At 38.9% G+C, this 23,852-nt stretch overlaps 1 protein-coding gene across 1 annotated transcript; it reads left to right on the plus strand.

The window, feature by feature from the left end:
* Window positions 1-1,571: 1,571 nt before the first annotated feature.
* On the plus strand, window positions 1,572-23,001 carry LOC140234198 (26S proteasome regulatory subunit 4). Its single transcript, XM_072314268.1, has 12 exons — window positions 1,572-1,656; window positions 5,129-5,191; window positions 5,613-5,709; window positions 7,116-7,240; window positions 9,024-9,209; window positions 10,740-10,868; window positions 11,681-11,777; window positions 12,697-12,785; window positions 16,743-16,843; window positions 17,435-17,586; window positions 19,257-19,411; window positions 20,584-23,001. Exons 1-12 carry the CDS (start codon window positions 1,654-1,656, stop codon window positions 20,716-20,718), a joined length of 1,332 nt encoding a protein of 443 aa, XP_072170369.1. The 5' UTR covers window positions 1,572-1,653; the 3' UTR covers window positions 20,719-23,001.
* The last annotated feature ends 851 nt before the right edge of the window (window positions 23,002-23,852 follow it).

Here is a 23,852-nt window from a genome sequence, read left to right on the forward strand (position 1 = left end):
TTGACCAGTACAGTACTGCTTTCTGAATGCAAATTGAGAATACCGTTCGATAAATCATCAAGCATTTTCATTGCAACATGAGCTAGTTCTTATACTATCAAAAGGATCGATATAATCTCTTTTTCAGATAACGGAAGTTCCCAGATCGTTTTTGGTTTCCTGTTACTGTGTTCGTGAAAGTCTGTTTTGACTGCACCTATCATGTTATGGGATATCCTCGGTAATAATTTATTTATTTCAAGATAGAGCTAATAATACTTAATCACTATGGTGAGATGAGACAAAAATGATAATTCTTGATAAAGGCTAGATATCGTTGGTGTAAAAACATGCAATCGTATATATATTACGTAGGGCCTATATGATAATAGAGATCAGAGATCGTCTTGATAGTGCAATGTATTCATTTTCGTTACGCCGAAAGGTGTTCAATATACATATGATATGTGACATTGTAAACAATTGCAAAGTCATCCGGTTTCTATTATCCTTGAATTTGTGTTCAATAACAAGCCTATTCATCAGAACGTTCTGCCTGATGCCTTTCATAATATCATTGTGTGTTCATGTCTTAAAAAAAAAAAAAATATATATATAAAAAAATCCGTAGGGCCTACAGCGACATCTGTTTCACGATTTCATAGCCCCTAGTACAAACGATCTTGCTAAATATGAATCTTCGTAACAAGGCTTCGAGATCATCGGTCATTAATTTGCTCTCCTAGTGTCACATTATTCTTTCCTAAGTATCATACCATGTTTATTGGTACATGTATTTCAGCTGCCTATGATGTGCTCTTTGCATTAAAAGCAATAAAAATTAATCAGAAACTTCACGAGCATTCTGCGTCGGTTGTAACTAAGTCTTGTGCGCACAAAAACTGTACAGAAAGGATAAATCTTAAGTTATTAGGCCCCTATAACTTTAAGTTGAAAAATCGGGTCCAAACACATAAGTTCATGATGCCATAGTTCCAACCATTTTGCCAGCAAACACGTATTCCTAAGAAAGTGGGGCACACTTCCTCAGGATATCATGGAAGCTGACTGTCATCATGGGTCCAGTGCCAAGAAAAACCAAACTCTCATATCCCTCTTTCTTTTCATGTTTCTCTTTCCATAATGTATGAGAAAAGAAAGAATAGGACCACAAAACTGATTTTGCCTGATGTGTTTCCGATTGTTCTAAGTTTAGATGGTATATATAGGAATATTATCATCGGGTGTATTTGATATTCTTACTAACGCCCCACGCTATGTGCATTATTATTTTGTACTGATCAGCGCCCTTTGTGTTTATGGCTTTGATTCAAATAAACATTCACACTGTGATAAAATACAAACAATGATCCCCGATACGAGAGGGTTAATTTTTACATCAGCTATCCCTTGCAGTAAGCCCATAAAAGATTATAGCCACTCCATGCTTTATACTGAAACAGAAAGTTTTGTTTCTGTGCACATCATTCAGATAACAGATGCTCAGAGGAAAGTTCGCTGAGCCCCCAAATAAAACATTTGCTTACCCACGACGAAAGCTTCATTGGATAGAATGCGGTGCTGTACCTGCGAAATTACAAAATCGGCGAAGTCATTATCGTGCTCAACCCTGATCAAGAAGACGAGCAAACAATCTAACAAGTAACTCCAGCTATGGTTAGTATTGCTTACAGTGTCATGTATTTTGATATTTCATCAATTGCATTATTGGTATAAAATGGTTAAGTTCAGAACAGATTTTGAGTTAAAGGCTTCTTTTTAGATGATAGTTGTATCAAGGTGATGAGCAGTCCCATTCATTTATATCGCTGTTAGTGTTAGTGAGGTACACTTGCATTGTGTAAAAATAGAGGTTTAGTGTTGGGTGCGGATTGACCCTGCGCCCTGGCTGAATTGATCCTGGCTTCGTCTGTAGTGTTACTGTTATCGCCACCAGACTGTATGATATATTTACCAGAAGACTATATAGAGGGATTTTATTTTGTATCATTACACATCAGTTCGGGAAACCCACTCACAAGGGGGGCCCCTCCTTATAAGTAACCCGTCCCCCTTATAAGTAACCCCGTCCCCCTTATAAGTAACCCCCGGGGCACCCCTTATAAGGAGTCTCCACGCTTTTTTGCAATGCAACGCGAAAATGAAAGGACTGCGGCAATTCGCTTGATTACGTCCATAAAGCTTCACAAGTTTCCTAGTTACTCACGAAATTTGAGCAAAATCGGTTCGAGGCATCATATCTAAAATCATGGATTTAAATGCGATGTCAAACGACCCATGCGAATGCTGAAATGCGAGCGATTACTGGCGTGAGTGTCGCCAGGCGCGGCGGCGCGGCAATGCTTGAGTGCAGACGTGGCGACCGAGTACGTACTCAGTCGCCACGTCTGCACCAAAGGGTATAGAAGCGCACGCATCGTGCGCTCTATACTCTTTGGTCTGCACTCAAGCATTGCCGCGCCGCCGCGCCTGGCGACACTCACGCCAGTAATCGCTCACATTTCAGCATTCGCATGGGTCGTTTGACATAGCATTTAAATCCATGATTTTAGATATGATGCCTCGAACCGATTTTGCTCAAATTTCGTGAGTAACTAGGAAACTTGTGAAGCTTTATGGACATAATCAAGCGAATTGCCGCAGTCCTTTCATTTTCCCTTTGCATTGCAAAAAAGCGTGGAGACTCCTTATAAGGGGTGCCCCGGGGGTTTCTTATAAGGGGGACGGGGTTACTTATAAGGGGGACGGGTTACTTATAAGGAGGGGCCCCCCTTGTGAGTGGGTTTCCCGAACTGACATGACAATTGTACCTAAACTTTACTGTATGTGTAGAGGCCTAGATCAGTCCGGGAAACCCACTCTTGAGGCCTGCTCCCCCGTACGAGCACTCCTCCGCCTCATGAGGCCTGTGGAGAGCCTCATAATGCTCCCGGGGAGAGAGACTCATGAAGCTCCCTATTCACTTTTTATTCATCTCAAATCTGACATATAAATTGTCGCAACTTTGCACGGTGATTTTTTGTTACACACACATGTCCACTATCCATGATGAAAAGAAGAAAAAATTCTGTGTGTGTTTTTTTTTTTCACAACAATCAAGTTTTAATCAACTGATGCACATAATGTACAGCGACCAATCAAAACACAGGCGCCAGCGGGTTTGCTCAATGCAAGGCTGCCGCACCTAGCGGCCTGATCCGACACAATATATTACTGTGCTTTTTTCTTCGGCTCTCACCTCCCCAGGCACAAATCAGCCTTGTGAAGCTGAAGTCTGACATCTTTTTAGAAAAATTTGTAATGAGAAAAATAAAATCAGTACTAACCTGATCTTGTGTATACATATATTCCAAATTACTATTCCACACTGATAGAGTAGGTGGGTACTCCAGTTTGTTAGCATTAGCAAACTAATCACTTTGTAGGTATGACGGGTTCACTTTCTTCGTCAATTCCGACGTCACGTCGCGGGATGAAAAAGCGCCCAAAGGTTAGCGGATGGCGGAATTGACGAAGGAAGTGAACCTGTCATACCTACAAAGTGATTAGTTTGCTAATGCTAACAAACTGGAGTACCCACCTACTCTATCAGTGTGGAATAGTAATTTGGAATATATACACAAGATCAGGTTAGTACTGATTTTATTTTTCTCGTTACAAATTTTTGTAAAAAGATGTCAGACTTCAGCTTCACAAGGCTGATTCGTGCGCGGAGAGATGAGAGCTGCAGAAAAAAGCACCGAAAATATTTAGTCGAATCAGGCCGCTAGGTGCGGCAGCCTTGCATTGAGCGAACCCGCTGGTGCCCGTGTTTCGATGGGTCGCTGTGCATCGGTTGATTAAAACTCGATTGTTGTAAAAAAAAAAAAACAGACAAATTTTTTTCTTCTTTTCATCATGGATAGTGGATATGTGTGTGCAACAAAAACTCACGGTGCAAAGTTGCGACAATTTATATGTCAGATTTTAGATGAATAAAAAGTGAACAGGGAGCTTTATGAGTCTCTCTCCTCGGGAGCGTCGTGAGGCTCTCCGCAGGCCTCGTGAGGCGGAGGAGTGCTCGTACGGGGGAGCAGGCCTCATGAGCAGGTTTCCCGGACTGAGATAGATCTATGTCGTCAACTGAGAACCACAGAACCTTCAAAGGGTGCTATCACGTATAGCGTTCTGTCCCAAAAGGAAGTCTTTCCAAGAAAGAAAGTCATTCAAAGAGGTATTGTCTAACTGTAAAAGATATTCATTACATGGATAAGTTCTTTCTTTGATATTTAACCATCTACTGTATCATGTACCCTTCTAGGACATCAATATGCAAGTTACAACCTTGTTAAATGCGAATGTGGACTTGCAGTGATGGTGTATACATGTTATAACATGTAGACTCTATGGCCCGAATTGAAAATGAAAGTGGTGCAGTCTTTGTCCATGGTTTAAATCATGGACAAAGACATGGGGCGCCAAGTGTCGCATAGCCTATTTCATTACGAAATCAGTCATTTCGTTGACAAAATGGTCCAAAGAAATGTTCATTTAGAAATGTTAACAATGATCATTTTGTCATCAACGAAATGACTGATTTTGTAATGAAATAGGCCATGCTACCCTTGGCGCCCCATGTCTTTGTCCATGGTTTAAACCATGGACAAAGATTGTACCACCTTCGTGAATGCGGGCTTTTGTGTGAATTTGATACCAGTGTCATATTTTTGTGATAGGCCTGTACTACTCTTTCATGTAAGCCCATTCCATATTTTACTGTTTCACAGTTTTGTGACCTTAAAAGTGCACTCTTTTGTTGTGTGGATGTTGTTGATATGAAGATGAACTTCCTCTTTTTGTCTTATTGTTCATAAATTACGATCTTGTAAATGTTCATGAAAAAACTTGTATCGTTAACTTGTACCTGTGCATGCCTCATGGTGTTTGAACTGTTTGAAAGAACAATCTTTATTTCTGCTTGATTAAATCCCCAAAACCAAACAAAAAACTTTCCTGCTGTGCTTAAAGAGAGAACCATTATCTGTCAACTGCAGAGGCTTTGCTCAGATTTGAGTTGATTTCTCCTTTTCTACATCTGGTTTTCTGTTTTGTTTTGTTTTTTTAATACTTTTTCATCATTTATTCACAGGGTCAGAACCAATCTGGTGGACCAGGAGGAGGAGGCAGAAATGGTGACAAGAAAGATGATAAGGTAACACCTTTGTTACAAAGGAAATGCTGTTATGTTTGTGTTTTTGTGGGGATTTTTTTTTTTCAGTTTGTTAGCATGATATGCATGCTGTGTGAAATCATATTTTGTTGGCAATATGTGTATCATAGAGACTAATTGCTAACTGTTTTGATTTGTTGTTTTAGTTCCATCTGGTGTATGCCTACTCAGAAGAAAAATATTGCTAGTGGGATAAAATTTGACATTGTAATTTTCATTAAATTCTTCATTCTCAAGTTGTGACCATGTAAGTTTGTCACTTCAGGAGCACTTTTTAACATGATTGCTGTAAACTAGGGTAGTAAAAGTATGATAGTGATCAGGTAATACAATGTATATCACTGCAGCAGAATGTTTTGTGTTGATTTATGTCACTATTTTTTTTTTTTTTTTATATTGAAAGGATAAAAAGAAGAAGTATGAGCCTCCAGTCCCAACAAGGGTGGGCAAGAAGAAGCGGAGGACCAAAGGACCAGACACAGCAAGCAAACTTCCACAAGGTGAGTTCCTGCATCACTCCTAGTGCCTCAAAAAGCAATCAGTTCACCCTGGTATGCAATACCACTTGACCATTGTAGACACTGCATGAAGTGTGGTCACAGGCCCACAGCAGAAGGTGTAAACTGTTTTCTGTACTTTGCAGTTCCCATGTCCATAATAGTAATTAATGTACACATGTGATAAATTTGTTAAGCAAGCATTGATCATCGGTGGCAATAGATTTGCAGTGTATTGTATATATGCCATATGGGCATTTTCAAAAAGCAAGCATGATATTTCACTTATCATATGTGTGGTTAAAACTGCTGTCAAGAATCACAGAACATGGATTGAAAAAATAACTATTATCATTTTCAATAAGCAAAGTAAGGCATAGTCTCCCTTGGAGATGATAAACATTGTACTTGTTACCTCAAGAAGCAATAGTTGCCATGTTAATTTTGCAAATGTCTCATGATTTCTGATTTTGGAAAATTTGTGACAATAAAACTACTCAATGTATTAAGTATATTTCCATAAACTATGTTGTTTTACATACACTGTGATATGCAGTTGCTTTCCAGGAGAGCATTGCAGTTGGACTCCAATGCAATTTTTCATAGACTGCTTTTTTATTCACACACACACACACACACACACACAAAATATTATTTACATATAAACATTCAGGTGACTCTACATGATACAATTTTATAGACAGCTACAGTTCTTAATGATATGAATACAATTCGAGCTGATAAGGGATGCAAAATCTTTAGGTTTTTGGACATGTATTCGTCTATTTTCTTCGCTTTATGAAATGACAAAATGAGAAAGTGATTTCTTATTGTTTCTGGCAGAAAATAAAAAAAAATTAACATGCAAAAAAAAATTACAACAGCAACAACAACAACATCATATCGTTCAAGGTTTTCTGTAGAACCAAACATAAAAGTACTTTTAGTACTTTGAATTTTATTCTGTAACAAAATTCCCTGTATTTTAGAAATAAATGTTTGTGTAGCATCGCATTCCCAAAATAAATATGTAATTGTTTCATAGACTGCTTGCCTGAATGCAAAAATGGCTTTGCCCAGTGCACAGACACAGACACAGACACAGACACACACACACACACACACACACACTCACACACACACAAGAACAGGAACATGGCAATAGCATGTTCTTCTACTTATGGATTTTTGTTGTTTTTGTTTTTACTACAGAAGATGATTGTCTAGGATGCACTGTAGATTATGTGCCATTTGTTCCACCGATGTTCTCATGTATCAGATGTACGTGTTAGTGTGAAGAGAGCAGCAAAGCATTAAGAATACTGATACTGTCATCAACCAACTCTTTTCAGCCTCTTGGTGGCCCTAGTGTAATATTTTACCATCCTCTTAATGTTTTTGCTTGTCAGTTACGCCACACACAAAGTGCAGACTACGGCTTCTGAAGATGGAGCGCATCAAAGACTACTTACTGATGGAGGAAGAGTTCATCCGAAACCAGGAGAGACTTAAGCCCCAAGAAGAAAAAGATGAGGTCAGTCATCACTCTCTTTATTTCTCTTTTAGCTGCACATGCCATTAACTTTTGGACGTTTTGTGACATGAGCAGAAATGGCGGGACTGAAGTGATAAGTAACAAGAAAACTTAGCAACAAGATTTACCCATGTGACAAACAACGGGGAGATCGCCTCTTTGCAGGCTAGGGAAAGTTTTGTGTCTCAACCACATGATAATCATTGCACTGTGGATAACTCTATCTTTGTAAGTCAAACATTTAAGGAAGTCTAACTTTATCTCCTGAATAAAGAGGAAATATTTTCCACCATTTACCAATATACATAACTTCAATAATTCTAGTATCATAGATCATTTATATCATGCTCTCGGATATTTTGGCTGAAACATTGTAATATTTTATGATATATCGTCGCTGGGGTGACAAGACCTTGTATCTGCAATATTGGTGAAAATGACTTTTTTGGATTAATGGTCAAATAATGGGTTAAGTGATGTCCTGTCCAAATCCCAACTGTCTTACTCCAAAAATGAAGCCACCACAGCATGTCAAAGGAAAGGCTATCACATTCGCCACAGTGCTTTGGCCGCCATGTTTTTTGGCTCTCCTGAACATTTGACATTTTGTAGATATGAGGTCTTGTCGCCTCAGCAACGATATACTGAATTGGAGGGGGACACCAGAATATACTGATGGTCCTAATGAGGGTAATATTGTTTCTAGTGTCTCCCCCAAGTAAGAAACCCACTGTTATTGTCACATGTCTACTGAATGATTTACCTGTACCTCTCAGAATTTGAAGCAGTTCTCTGTATAGAGTAATGCAAACCTTGAGATAATTATGTCAACAATATAACCATGGTAGCCTCTGTGTGGTATGAAATATTGGTCCATATATTTAACATGTAAGGGTTTAACCTCATCACTTTGTATCTTGACACATGCACATGAGTCTATGAAGAATGGAAAATAGAGTTTTGAGGCCCGCTATGTTGGTGCAGTGCAATGTTAGCAAATGGCAAATATTCCTGGAAAAAGGAAGATAGTAATGTGAGGTATGTGCTAATATTCTAGGCAGATTAAAAAAATCGTTTGCAGGCAAAATATAAGTTTTATTTCTCACCCAACCTGGAAGCTTAAAGGCATAATTTACCATTTGCAGAAGAAAAAAAACCCAGCATTAGTGTTTTAAAATAGTTCTAAAATGTGAGTTAGGGATAGAAACAACCACTGTAAAAATTTGAATCCGCATAATCGATGTTAAGTATTGTTAAATACACAAAATGTGAACAATAGATATAATAAGAATGCTCTCAGACTGGACCGTCTACGGTTATGGTTTATTGAGAAAAATGCTGATATCTCCTTATATTTCAGGCTTTATTGTGAAAATTTTATATGGTAGGATGTTTTGTGATACAACAGCCCTACACATATGCATCAAATGTGATATCTTGAAAATTTTTTAAATCACTGTTCCCAAAGGTAAACTGGACCTTTAAGTGAACTATCGGTATTGCAATCAACCATCCCTAAGTGAAAATATTATGGGGGAAATCCTGCAAGAACCCCTATTCGAAGGATTCACACCCCCCCCCCCCCCAAATGGAGCCCCTAAAATATACCCTTTTTCAAAAAATTGGGAACGTTCATGTGGTACAGAATAACCATTTGAGTTATGCTCAGGTGAGTTGCAATCCCATTGGTCTCTCCTCTTGTAGAAGTTTTTACAGCTTACAGTTTTTTACAACTCACCACATGTATGACAATGCTCAGCATTTTCTTTCACTTGACTTTCAGGAGGAGAGATCCAAGGTAGATGACCTTCGAGGAACTCCTATGTCAGTGGGCTCACTGGAGGAGATCATCGACGACAACCATGCCATCGTGTCAGCCTCTGTGGGCTCAGAATACTACGTCAGCATCCTTTCCTTTGTTGACAAGGACCAGCTTGAGCCAGGCTGCACTGTCCTGCTGAACCACAAAGTGAGTCATCAGGATATTTGTTCATTTAAGTCAAAAGAAGAGAGAAATAGTGGAATGGGAAAGTACTAGAACGCTGTAATACTGTAAAAGTGGATATTTTTGCGTGACTAATTTTTAGCGCTCTGTCTGGCAAGAAGAGTTTCATGTTATTTAATTCTGGTCACCGCGGAATCAAGACATCAACTATTAGAAGATATGGCACACAAAAATACTTGCATGCTTTTATTTCAGTGCTAGTTTCTGGTTGCGCGAAGTACGCGATAATTTCAACACCGCGAAAATTTCCACTTTTGCAGTACAACTTGCCAGATGCCTTGAACATGAGGGAATACAGTGCCAGACCATGTACTGTTATCTCTCTCCAGCATCAGTGTTTGCATTTCTGCTATATCATGTCTATTATTACCTCTGCCAAGGAGGTAATGTTTTTGCCACCGTTGGTTTGTGTTTTTGTCTGTCTGTGTGCAAAATAATTCAAAAAGTTGTTAACAGATTTTTATGAAACTTACAGGAAAAGTTGATGACACAAGGAACGGATGATTAAATTTTGATAGTGGTTAGGGGATTTTTATTAATTTTTGAAGGATTTTTCAGAATTTGGCAGATTGGGTCAATGTTTGAGGTTTGCATACGCGCACTAAAGTGTATGCTCTGCTAGGGTGAGGTGCTGCACATGTGAAAGCTGCTGACATAAACAAAAGGCTCCTATATTGGGAAATTGGACAATTTTCAACTTACATGAGTGGAAATCACTGATCTCTATGGAAGAACAAGACCAGTGGTGGAAATGAATTGCTTGGTGGAGGTCTGCGCTCTCAGAATGCTTTTCTAGTTCAGTTTGCTATACACCACAAGGGCAACATCTTTCTCAAAGAATTTTAAGAGTTATTATGCTTGTAGTTTATAGCAAATTGGGTTATATCAATGAATTGCATTTTGTAAGTATTGTGTTTTATGATGCTAAAGTTGATATGAAATTCATCTATAATGATAAAGAGTCAAGTGATCCTTGCATATTAACTGAGGTAGCAACTACTCAAGAACTTGTAATTGAATAGAAATTAGAAATGAGAATGGCATGTTGGTTATTGCATTGCCATGGATATCACATTGTTAAAGTATTCATTGTAACAATGTGTGAACATAGAAGATGGCATTGACAATGTGACAAATCACATACTGTATGCACCATATGTCTAGCCAGTCTAATTTTTTGCAAATCAGGACTTCCCTACAATTTTACCATCATGGAGTACGGAATGAAGGAGAAATGTATGCATGCATGTCATATTCATGTCTTGATCTGAGTTGATCTTTGAGCACCCAACTGGCAAAATACCCAAAAATAAAAACCCTGCAAAATATATGGTGAGTACAGCATTGGATGAAGTGATGCATACTTCACCGATTGTAAGCCTTTTCTCCTAATTAATCTCCCTCCTTCTCTCTCATACTATGTCCTCTTTCTCTTTCTCTGTGTCTCATTATTTTATGTACATTGTGATCCCTTTCCCAATCTGACCCCTGCAGGTGCTAGCTATTGTTGGTGTTCTAGGGGATGACACCGACCCCATGGTATCTGTCATGAAGCTTGAGAAGGCACCGCAGGAATCCTATGCAGATATAGGAGGCCTAGACACACAAATCCAAGAAATCAAGGTAGGGTCCAGAAACTCAGGATATTTGTTAAAAATCACTGATGAGGAGCACATGGTCATTTTTTTTTTCTTTTCCGAGAGAATCTTCGTAATCCTGTTGTTGATTGTGGGTAAAGTGCCTTGTATTGATTATTATAATGATAATAAAAATGTTAATAGATAACATTTGATAGTGTTTGATATACAGAATATAATTGCATTGATTGCAAAAATTGGTGTGATATACAGAATTTCATCATAGACATTTTGTTATGTACATAGCAAAGGAGAGGGGAAAAAAAGTATATGGAGTGTATGTATATTGGTCTTTTAAATTAAGATGCTGATAGTAATGTGAGGACATTCGTAGAGTACATTCATTTCACACTAATAAGAAACATACACTGGAATGCCGTGGGTAAACAAACGAAATTTAGCAGGAATCTAGATTGAAATCTGATGATAATGTCATTTACCAGAATCGATATTTACCAGTGTGTTCCAGTATCAAGTTTACAAATTGTATGTTCACAGTGTTTAGTACAAACAGTATTAAGTCTTGGACTTCATTTGTAGTGTATGAATGTTGAAGACATAGTAAACTGCAGCAATCCTTGTCTCTGCGTAAAAATACTTGAATTGCAACTTTGGAAGTTTCTTGTGACATTGTCAGAAAAATATGCTGCAATATATCTATGATATGAAGTCCTAATGCAATAGAATTACGACACTCACCAGTATTGTGCAATTCATGTCGATATTGTGCAATCAAGCTCAATGTATATGAGTGAGAACCGAAGATGAAAATACTGCTTCTTGTTTCCATGGTGACAGGAGTCTGTGGAGCTCCCTCTCACCCACCCTGAGTATTACGAGGAGATGGGTATCAGGCCTCCAAAGGGAGTCATCTTGTATGGAGCGCCTGGCACAGGTAATTACCAATATTAGGGAAATATTTTGAATACTGAATTGGAATACAGAATAAAATCTTGTGCACAAGTAAGTTGTAGGAGAGTTTCATTCTGCCAAATGCACACCTGCCGTCTGCTCGGCTTTCATCAGAGTTGATATCTTATGATCTTGTAATGAAATGAAATAGGCTGTCTTTTCCTGGATGAGAAATTGCAGTTACACTTGATTTGATGTCTTAACCATTGATGCTGCTGTGTTTGTGTTGTTTTGTTTGTGTTGTTTGGGGTGCAAGGATTGAGGATGTTGGTGGGAATATTTCTGCAAGTTTGTCACCCAGGTTTTTTATGTGGTATTGCTTTTTTTTTCCCCTTTTTTTTTTCCTCTGATAGATTGTTAGAATTGTTTTTCAGTGTTTGTGTGCATGTGCCCGTGTGTTTGCATGTATTTCTTCCTTCACAGTTTGGAAGGGGAAAGGATTGAGAGTTGGTCATAACTAGACACATCCTCAAAATAGAACTGTCAGTGTATAACAAACATAAATTGCAAAACTGTGTTTTATAATTATGAAAGTACAATTCAAAGACATGAATATTCCAATTATGGTAATATCTGTGTGTAATGAAATATGACGTAGGAGTATTGGTCCGTTTCTTCCATCTGCATTATCTTTGTACGGGTAGATTCTCTGTGGTATAATGACAAAGAAGTCTTTGAACTTTGAGCATTTTATGCTGTCATTGTTTGTATACTGCTGGATTCTTAGTCTTCATATAAGTCCATTGTTGTTGATTCTAACATTCGTTTATGGTGAGAAGCAGTTGTGATTTCCTCCAGTGGTTTTGCTTTTTATATTCTAGACATTACATTGTATATATTTCTCATGTGCTATTATAAATGGTTTCTATTTTTTGTGTTGAATACTTTTCCCCTCTTGCCAGGCAAAACACTGCTTGCCAAAGCTGTAGCCAATCAGACTTCCGCCACCTTCTTACGTGTTGTTGGCTCAGAGCTCATCCAGAAGTACCTGGTAAGCACGAGGATGCACTGTGTTGTTTAATATGAGAAACTTCATACATGGAGAGAGGGATGCTGATAAGTTTTTAAGATTGATTTTACATTTATAATATACCAACAAGAAAGACAGGGGAAAAAAATAGACTGACAAAAAAGACAGACAGCCAGACAGACAGAGAGGGGAGCAAGAGTACTTGTATTGAATGAAAGTAGCAACTAACTAAACTTTTGATGATGCTTACTGTAAAACATGAAGTTTTCACGAATTGGAGCTGACGGCCTTTTTCACGTCATGATATTTTCGCGAAGTGCCTCTGGCATTCAATGCATATGGTGTAGACAAGAGCCTTGGCGTACATTTTAATTTTGCAAATCTTGGGTCTTGCGAAATTCACAAAATTAAAATGCACACGAACATTCCTCGTTATACAGTATATCTTATTTTTGGATATACAGGTGCTGAAGAGAATGAGAATCAACAATATGTGACCCGCTACAACAAAAAGGTCCTAAAGTCGCGCACGGTCGAAGCTGTGAAAATCGAGTTTGAAGTCAGAGCATTAAAATTGGTCTAAACTTACGGTTTTTTGATTTTGATATATTATTGGAGTCTAACATGTCTTCTATCATGATGATAGGAAAGATTGATCATAGGAAAGATTAAAAAATAACGTTTTTCTGAGTCATGTTTTTTGGCCTTTCAACGAAGCAGAAACTGGTTCCAAAATTTGGATTGAGCGCCACAGATAGGTTCCGCCCCTAACAACGACCAGAGTGATCTCATTGGTCAGTTTGCTGCTTGCTGCTAACCGAAGCGTGAAGCTCGCACACTGCCCAGTCGACTGGTGCGTGCAGGCGGGGTGCACTATGCTCAGCCGCTTCTCACATCCTGGTCACTGATTGGTTGGTGAGGAGACCGCCGACGCTGATGTGCTTGAATGAACTCTTCGGGGGTTGCTAGGGCTTACCTTCTATTGTCCAGAGGTGAAAACTGACTTGCGTGTCCCTTGATCGCGATTGCGTCGAAAGAAAGACTTTAAGGGCGCTTTTCTCGAAACAGTGATTTTCCAGATGTCTCGACATGCTCTCTTTTAAACATTGATATCTCTGTAGCCGATTATTTTTATGCCTCCGCCACGAAGTGGTGCCGGAGGCATTATGTTTTCGGGTTGTCCGTCCGTCCGTCCGTCCGTCCTTCCGTCCGTCCGTCCGTCCGTCCGTCCGTCCTTCCGTCCGTCCGTCCGTCCGTCCGTCCTTCCGTCCGTCCGTAATGAATTTTGTGGACAAGGTAACTATCGAAACCTGTTGAGGTATCCTAATGAAACTTGGCATGTATGTGTATTAGGGGGTGAAGTTGTGCCTATCAACTTTTGGGTGCACATGCTCAAGGTCAAAGGTCAAAAGGTCAAGGTCAAATACATAAAATTTCACTATTTCCACCATATCTATTGAATGCCTGAAGATATTTTCTTGAAACTTAGTGTATACATGTTTTACCCAATTAAGATTCTCTGGTGAAAGTTTGGGTCATGAGGTCAAAGGTCAAAGGTCAAAAGGTCAGGGTCAAATACATGAAATTTCACTATTTCCACCATATCTATTGAATGCCTGAAGAGATTTTCTTGAAACTTAGTGTATACATGTATTACCCAATTAAGATTCTCTGGTGAAAGTTTGGGTCATGAGGTCAGAGGTCAAAGGTCAAAAGGTCAAGTAAAAATATTAAAACTTCTTTTTTTTTCTCCGTACCTTGGAAAATTGTTCAAGGTATCTTCATGGAACATAGTATTTACATGTACTGACTGGAAGTGATTATCTAGAGAATGTAGGGTTCATGGGGTCAAAGGTCAGGGGTCAAAGGTCAAGTGCAAGACTTCAAAATGTTACTATTACCCTCATATTTATGCAATGCCAGCAGGGTTATTTTTTTTACACTTGGTGTATGCATGTGTAACCTAATAGAAATTCTCTGGAAAGTTTTTTTTTTTCTTCTTTTTTTTTTGCCTCAAAGGTCAAAAGGTCAACGATCAAGTGAAAGTGCTGAACTAACTTTTTCCTCCATATCTCGAAGTGGCTCAAGTTATCTTGAAACTTAGTACATATTATGCATGTTCTACCTGAAAGTGATTATCTTATGAATTTTAGGGTCAAGGGCCAGATGAAAATGGTAACAATTTACTATTCAATTCAGAAATTGCACTTTTTCTCCACACCTGTACCTTGAAAATTACTCAATGCCTAAATGTATGAATGGGTCAAAGTCAAGTTAAAGTCCTTAAATCCCTAGATACATGCTCTCCTATTCATCCAATTAAACCTACGTCAAGGAAGGTGAACATTCAACACATTTGTGACAAACTTGTCATTTCAATATTTTGCCAATTTTGTGAAAATGTAATCACACATTGTCCACATGTACTATCTAGACCTATTGGGAAAATCATGCATTATGGCGGAGGCATACCAGTCGCCAAAGCGACATTTCTAGTTATAAAATGTGTCATATATCAATTTAAAGCAGAAAGATTAGCGGATTATATCATGCAATTTTCAAATGATCGACCTCGCGCGACTTTAGGATCATTTTGTTGTAGCGGGTCACATATGTTGGATTAACTGATAGTGAAATTGATGTGCCATGTATGATTCAAATGTTCATAAAATGTGTTACAGCCTTACTTTTCATTGTATTTTGTCAGAAAAAAAAAGGAAGAAAAAAATCAGTTTCTCACTAATGCGATGTGAGGCAATACTGTAAAAGTAGATATTTTTGCGAGAGAAATTTTTCTCGCTCGACCTGGAAGATGAATTTCATGTGTCTTTAATTCCGTGGAATTAAGGCATGAAATACTGGAACATATGGCAAGCAAAAATATCCATGTGCATTTATTTTTGCGCTAGTTTCTGGTTGCATGAAACGTGCAAAAAATTTTGACTTTTACAGTATTTGGTAAGTTTTCCCTGATATCCAAAGATTCTGTCAGAGGTTAGCTTATTACATTTTTAGCTGAATATTCACTGAGTTGTATGCCTTCAAAAGTCGCACCAAAAGTGAAATAAAGGATTTGGAAAAAAAAAAAAGGATAAAGTCAGTCCTTTTTTATGTGAAAAAAAAAAAAAAACTCTTGCCTCCTCCTGGTACACCTTATTAGGGCTTGCTGTTTGCTCAGCGCCCCCCCCCCCTTCCCCTTGCTGTTGCTATTTCACTCTTTTCCTTTCTTTATCCCTCTGTTGTTCCTCATCTTGTTTGATGTTATCTCCCTATTCATCCTTTTCCTTCAATGATTGCCCCCATGGTCCTCAGGATCATTACTGACCCTCCTCTGCCTTTTGTCTGTCCACCCTCCCGCTCTAATCCCCCTCCCTTTACCTTTTGGGCTCCTTACCCATGACTTCCTACCTTCTCCTTTTGTTTTCTTTGTTCTGTGTCCCTAGCCCCTCCCCTGACTGTTCTTGTTGTGTGTAGTCCTTATATATATTATGTGATTGCTTTCAGTGTCTGTTTGTCATTTTGCCTCTGACGAAGATTCTGCTTGGATCGAAAACTCAGGCCCCTTTTTGACTCCAGGAGTCAGTTTCTTAAGTTTTAGCTAAATATCCACTGAAATATATCTTTTCAAAGGTCATACCAAAAACCAGCCAAAACCAGCCAAAGGCTGGTTTTCAGAGGGGTCCACACATTGATTAAAAATACAAACATTATACGTACAGTATGACAACGATATACATCACATAATATGCAAAGAGCAAGAAACAAGGTATATGCACCATGATAGCTTGTTTCAGACACAAAAGTAGAAAAGGAAAGAAACTCATTATCTACAAGGCCTTAGATTACAACATAAAGAAAAAGAAGAAAAAAAATAAGGGCATGTGACACTGAATTTCAAATACAGAACTATGATGTCATTCCCATCATGCATCGCTGACAACCTCTTTCTCCTCACAATCTGTGTCATCATGTGACCAGGGAGACGGCCCCAAACTCGTGAGGGAGCTCTTCAGGGTGGCCGAGGAACACGCCCCGTCAATAGTCTTCATAGACGAGATCGATGCTATAGGAACAAAGAGGTAAAGTAATCGCAATTTCCAAGTCTCAACAAAACTATGTCACACAATACTTGTTTTGGGGGGTTGGTTTGTGTTTTGTAGACAAAGAGATGAATAGTTTTACAAACTGAGGCATCACAGAAAAGAACCTCGTGATCTTATCTATTTTCTGGTTTGCAGACATTGCTTACTTTGGCTATTGTCTATCGAAATGTCATGAAACTCCTCTTTGATCATATGAGATTGATAAGTATCGGTTGCTAGTGCTTTCACAAGAGAATATTCTACAAACTGATCAATTACCTGGTCAATTATGATCAGTTGCCGTAGGATATTTCTAAACTGAGGAAGATATACATTGTATTTTCTGTCTAGTTTTCGAAATTCCGGTACCACGTGTGTGGCACATGACTTACAAATTATTCATTAGCACGTGTGGATGGAATTTTGGATAATTATGTAGCATGTCATCAATCTAAACTGAGGCCTGTTGTGCATGAAGTTTCATTTCTTTTGATGCATACATAATTTTTTTTTGTGCTTATATCAAATATACACATATTATCATGCATATTTTATCACATACATGTATATTTTTAACCCACCCATCAGGTACGAGTCGAATTCTGGTGGAGAGCGTGAGATCCAGCGGACAATGCTGGAGCTTCTGAACCAGCTGGATGGCTTTGACTCCAGGGGGGATGTCAAAGTCATCATGGCAACCAATAGGATCGAGACTCTGGACCCTGCCCTCATCAGACCAGGTCAGCAAAACAGCTGTGTTGGCACCATCATTACCTGTAGATGCACCATCACTATGTAACAATGCCTTAACTCTTTATGTGCCACGTTGGCAAGCCAGACTCGGTCGACTGGCATGCCAAGTTCGCATATTCTGCTCAAATGCACAAACCCACCCAAATCAATCGATAAAATCGCCAAACGCCACAGTACAATGAAAGTGTTTCTCCCGATTCCATTCCTGTCACATGTACCTTGGATTTTCTAAGGTGTTCAAGTTCAAGTGGTGATCCCTTCTGGATTTGCGAGTGAATTCTAAGTATCTGTCACTGTTTTGTGTGCAAAAGTCATGCCTCTACAATAATATAGCTACTTGTCATTTGAAAGAAAAACACTCATAGATTTGTCATACAACTTACATCAAAGCAAAGCATGGCATTTTCTCTACAGCTTAGCTCATTACATGTCCAGGGTAACAAAAATTTATCAAAGTTACATAGATTTGAAAAACAGAATGTTTTCCCAAGGCATGACTACGTCGCTGTCTCAGAATAATGTGGTACACAGAGCGTTTATACCATGGGACATAAAGAGTTAAAAGAATAGGGTAGAAACAGTGGAGTATCTGGGGGGGGGGGGGCAAGGGGGGCACGTGCCCCAGGCGCCATTACTTGGGGGCGCCAAAAACGAAAAAAAAAAAAAAAATGAAGGAGAAATGGATGGGGAGGGAGAATGGGGGGCAGAAAACCAAATCAAACAAGATAAAAACAAAACATGTTGATGACGCGGACAAAATGACAATGTTTATCGTGTTCACACATGTCATTTTATATTTAGCAGGCAAAATGTTACCCGGAGCAGCGGCTGCAATTTCTTTCTAATGATGACGTGGAAATATACAAATTTCGGCTCACTCGCTCGTACTGATATAGAGTATTTTTTCAAGTCCTCGGTTTGTTGGTATTAATCGTTATCTATAAGGCCGTCACTATATCTTGATTAGATTTGTAAGATTTAATAAGCAAAATATGACAAGAATTCCATGTTTTGTAAGCTGAAATACGAAAATTTTCAAAAATTTATCAAAATTTATTACATTTGAATCACCCTCAAAAGACCCCTTTTAAGTGCTCGAAAAAGCATATCATGTTGATTTTTTTTTTAAGTCCCTACCGGGATGGGTTTGGGGTTGAACACTTTTTCAGAAATTAGGGGCACAATTTTTGCGCTTGCCCCGGGCGCCGTTTTCCCTAGATACGCCACTGGGTAGAAATAGCCTAAAATGTCTCGACAATGTCTACAATAGTCTGTGGTTAATGTGATTATACTGATGGTAAACCAGTCGGACTTTCAAAGTTGTTTCTTGGCTCTATGACTCCAGTTGGCATCTCTTGAAGTTTGTGACCCAAACGAATGTAAGGAAGCATGCCGCTATCTTTTCTATTTTTTCCTTGTAAATTTTTCAGGAATGCACTAACGTGGCAGTTGCTAAACATGCAAAGTTGTCTACTGTGCTGCTATGCATATTATTACATGTCTTCTTTAATGCATTCTTGATGCATTCTCTGTTGTATGGTACACGTTTGTATGTGTTTGATTATCTTCTGAATGTGCAGAGTGGCTCTGCTGCGTCCCTTTTATTACAGGAGGTGTCCCATTTTGATGTACATGTATTTTGTGTTTGCATGTGCAGGTCGCATTGATCGTAAAATTGAGTTCCCGCTCCCAGACGAGAAGACGAAGCGACGCATCTTCAACATTCACACAAGCCGCATGACGTTGGCCGAGGACGTCAACCTGGATGAGTACATCATGGCCAAGGATGATCTGTCAGGGGCAGATGTCAAGGTCAGTGGTGTGTCGGAAATCTTCAATTCTAGTCAGAACACCAGTGGAATTGTGAACCCCCCCCACAGTATTTTTTTTTTTTTTTTCAGTTTATATGCTGAATTTTTCACTATACCACTACTACAGGGTTCCTATTGAAAGCAATTGTGTTTGGCTGCACAAGAGGCTACCCTGCTGTTGAAGAAAACACAGATATATTGATACAAAATTAATAAGTGAAAAGATATCAAAGAATGACTTCTTTGTTGTCGTTATTTTGACTAAAACTGTGGTGGTTGCTCATTCGAGGAAAGGCCATTACTGTATACATATATGAGATTTAGAAACACAGGCAGACAGGTACATGTGTAGCTACTCAGGTACTCTTAACTGAATATTCTGGCTCAACATTGCATCATTGGCTGCTTTAACCCTATTCTAACTGGGCTGTTTGAGACCAAGTTTTTACTGGGGGGGGAGTCAATTTGACTCCCCCCCCCTCCCCCCCCCCCCCCTCAGATCTCAGCCGCCGATGGCACGATTGCCGCAAAATTTTGCCTGAACATAGAGCTGGATGTCAACTACAAGATTACATGGTCATACAATACAAAAATATTGATTTTTTATTTTTAGTAAATTAATTATGCAAATTTATGCATGAAATCATATTTTCACCTGTAACTCCATTAAAAAGACTGAAGGATTGCTAAATTTTTGTGTCAGAATTCCTCAAGCACATTAAACAATGTTCTTGTAAAAGAAATAGCACAATCAAAATCAATTTCTTTTGTTTTTTATTGTTATGTTAATTTCTTATGTATTTTACCGTTTTTTGACCTTTTGTTTTCTATTGTTGTTTTTTTTTTCCAAAATTTGTTGCAGGCACTTTTTCAAGCTTATCTACAGTAGAATTGATTAATTTCAATAACTTAAAAGTTGAAATAATCTAATTTACGTCAATTTAACAAACAAAAAGAAACCACAATTAGAACACAGGTAGAATATGGTTAAACAGTGGCGTATTAGAGACATCTCAGATGTGCATTGGCCTCAGACAAACTTTTTTGACTTTTTTTTTTGTGCATGGTATGTTTAAATGGCTGTCTATGACAATATTGTGAATGTGAAGAAAAGTATTCACTCAAACATATCATTCTTTTGTGCAATTGTGTATTTCATTTTTATTTCAACAGGCAATCTGCACTGAAGCAGGCCTTCTTGCGCTTCGTGAGAGGAGAATGAAAGTTACAAATGAGGATTTCAAGAAGTCAAAGGAAAATGTGCTGTATCGCAAGAACGAAGGGACACCAGAAGGACTTTACCTGTAAAAATGTCATGGAATTCAGCATCATTAACGTTATAATTTTCAATTCATTTTATACAAATTAATACCCAAACTATATTATTAGGATAATTAACAGAACTACAATATTCTTCGAAGTGCATTTAAACCTTGAGGAGTATCACATCTAAATGCCATTTGCAGGTTGTAATAACACAGGTATCACAATCTTTCTTTGGTTTTTTTGCTGAAAGACGCAGTCCTATACAGCATGGAAGTCCTTTGCATAATGCTGTCTCACCATGCTGGAAATTTTTGGAAGTATTTTGTTGTATGTTGCAGAAAATCGCTCGGATGTCACAGTGCAGAAATTCTCAGAGTGATCTGAATGTGTCTTGAACTTCAGAACATTGCGGTACCACCCTCGCAAGGCAGGCCTCTGAGCGACATTGAGAGAAGGCCTTGCCCTTTAGCATTGTTTTGCAACAATGTATTTCCGTAAGATAGAAACAGTGTTCAGTTCGCAAGTTTGCCGTCTAGCTCTCCACCACACCTTAGTTTGTGGTTTCAAAACAAAGATAATGAGCTAAAAGAGAATTTCCAGTTCCTCTTTGTCTTGTGCAAAGATTCTGGCTGACAATGCCCAGGAATAGCACATTGATAATGTTTGTGTGTGAATTATTAGTGGTACATTGTTCAAGAGCAGGGCCTCAGCTATTTCACCTGCCACAATGTGTAAGCAGCCTTCCGTTGTCTAAAAATGACCACAAAGAAATCACAACTGAATCTAGTGGTGATGCATCTATTCACATTGTACAGTCTCAACCACTAGAACAATATTCTTTTGACATGTCTGCTTACAAACCTGTTCAGCTCAATAACCATTTATAGACCTTATCCCTTACTTGGTTTGTCCTGGGTACTCAACAGAAATAACATACTGTAAAAGTGAAAATTTTTGCGGTGTGGAAATTCTCGCGCATTTCGCATGACCAGAAACCAACGCGGAAATAAAACATGCAAATATTTTGGCCCTTCATGTGTTCCACTTATTAATGTTTTAATTCCACAGAATTGAAAACACAGGAACTTCATCTTACCCAGCTGAGTGTGAAAAATTACTAGTGCAAAAATAACCACTTTTCAAGTGCTTTTGACAAATAGATTATTGTGTAAATGTGATGGTCAGAGATCTTCGGTTTTGTGGCCAAATACTACATTAAAGGTAGTGAGTTGACCGTGATCATAGGATATGTATAGTAGCTGCAATGGTGATGGAGAATTGTAGACATTTGATGAGAAAGTGGCAAGTCTGCAGTTTTGTTTTCCACATCAATGATGCTTTGTGGCATGTTTGAAAAACATTCAGATCCCAGTTTAGAAGCCATTATTCTCCTTCGATTACATGTGAGCAATACATGTATACATATCAATATATATATATTTATATATTTTTTGTCACAATTGATTGTCCCAAGTCCAATGTGTATCTCTCACATTATTAGTGCATTGTTTTCGCAAATAAACACCTGCTATCGTGGTAACATTGCATCCCATTGTTTTCCTCCCATTGTTTTCCTTCAGAAAGTGCAACCTTTGTATTTTCAGTTATTTAGGGATGGAGAATTAAGAACACATTCAAGGAAAAATAAAATTGTGATGTTCTGTGTATACCTTGCATGTGTATGAAGCGTATCAAGGCAATTACCCCCCGGCTACATACTGGTTAGTGATAAGGTTACGGTAAAGATTAGGTTAGGTTTAGGGCTAGAGTTTGGGTTAGGGTTAGGATTAGCTTCAGGATCAGGATTAGGGTTAGGGTTAGGTCAGGGGAAGGGTCTTCGGTAATTGCCCCGGGGATAATTGCCCCAGACCCAAATGAAGGAATGCAGTTCTCATGAATGTGAGGAAATAGGGTTGTATAGAATGTCTTTGTCTGTATCCGCACAATGCAATGTATGCTCAGACAGCTCAACATCTGCTGACTCGTAATGTATTGAGAGGATCGATCATGTGACTCCCTGGTCATGTGACTGTCTCCAGCTCCAGGGTCATCCTCCCACACAACCGCCCATTGTGACAGAAAATTATTTCCTGTCAGTACTTGATAAAACCTGTAACGGAGATCCCTAATTGCTCAATGTTGATGGATATCCAGTTTCATCATTATCTGTGGTAGGCTTTTGTGCGTAGATTGTGCATGAACACCCCACACTGATTGTGGGTCAGTGATGTCATAACAAACAAACATGAAAGATTGCTTCTTTGTGTAGAGTGTAAGAATTTGCCTTTGGAAGTATCAGGCATAATAAACTTCACAAAATTGTTAGATTTATGAAGTGAACGACTCTTTATTGTCATGTTGCTGTCATGGTTATATGAAGAGAGGTGAGCAAGACACCACCATGCTCTTGATTCTAGGCTGTACATGTCCTTTGGAATGAGTGAATGAATTTGACCTCTGCTTTCCACACAACTGGCTAATGTGCCAAATAGTGTACTGCTTTCACTGGTCAGCCCTCAAAATGCCTTGTCCAGGGGAGTGCTAGAGAAGGAGTGGGATCTCTTCACTTTTTAATTTTGTTCATGTTTACGCATAGGCTCTATGGCATGACAGCTGAATGCTTAGCATTTCACTGGCTTTGGTGTATCCATTATCCGAGCCGCTCTTCTCTATATAGACTTTATTTGGATATGGGAACCAAAGAAGATTTTCTTGATTTTAACAATTTTAACCTGTATTTCAGAGGAAATGCTGAAATCCAGTATGGAACTTGGTGGTTCAAATGTACATCGTACCAAACAAATCTGTCCAGTTTTTGTCAAGCCCACCGGAGGTGAGGGGAGACTAAAGGGCTTTTTACACTTGTAAATTTTTGCTTAGCCCCGGACCAACGGTGGGGCTAAGGGGGGGGGGGGGGGGGGGGGCCTTAGCCCCACCGTTGGTACGGGACTATCCTTAGCCCACTTTCTGTTTACACTCGTTTTTGCCAAAGTGGGCTAGCCCCACCGATAGTACGGTACTATCTGGCCCTGCAAAATAGCAGGGGTTAGCACCGCAATTGCGGTGCCAAGCAAGTGAGTGTAAACAGAACAAAAAATAATCCTGGGCTAAGCGACGGAGACGAAGTCCGACCCTCACTGACCAATCAGAAACGAGGTAATCAAGTGCTGCCGGTG

The sequence above is a fragment of the Diadema setosum genome, chromosome 1, assembly GCF_964275005.1.
Source record: "Diadema setosum chromosome 1, eeDiaSeto1, whole genome shotgun sequence".
NCBI classification, from domain to species: domain Eukaryota; kingdom Metazoa; phylum Echinodermata; class Echinoidea; order Diadematoida; family Diadematidae; genus Diadema; species Diadema setosum.

What these genes read in the sequence shown, in the direction of transcription:
- LOC140234198 (XM_072314268.1), top strand. An exon ending in CTGTCCTGCTGAACCACAAA is followed by an intron (nt 9,210 to 10,739) that starts GTGAGTCATCAG and finishes TGACCCCTGCAG; the next exon opens with GTGCTAGCTATTGTTGGTGT. An exon ending in TGTCAGGGGCAGATGTCAAG is followed by an intron (nt 19,412 to 20,583) that starts GTCAGTGGTGTG and finishes TTATTTCAACAG; the next exon opens with GCAATCTGCACTGAAGCAGG.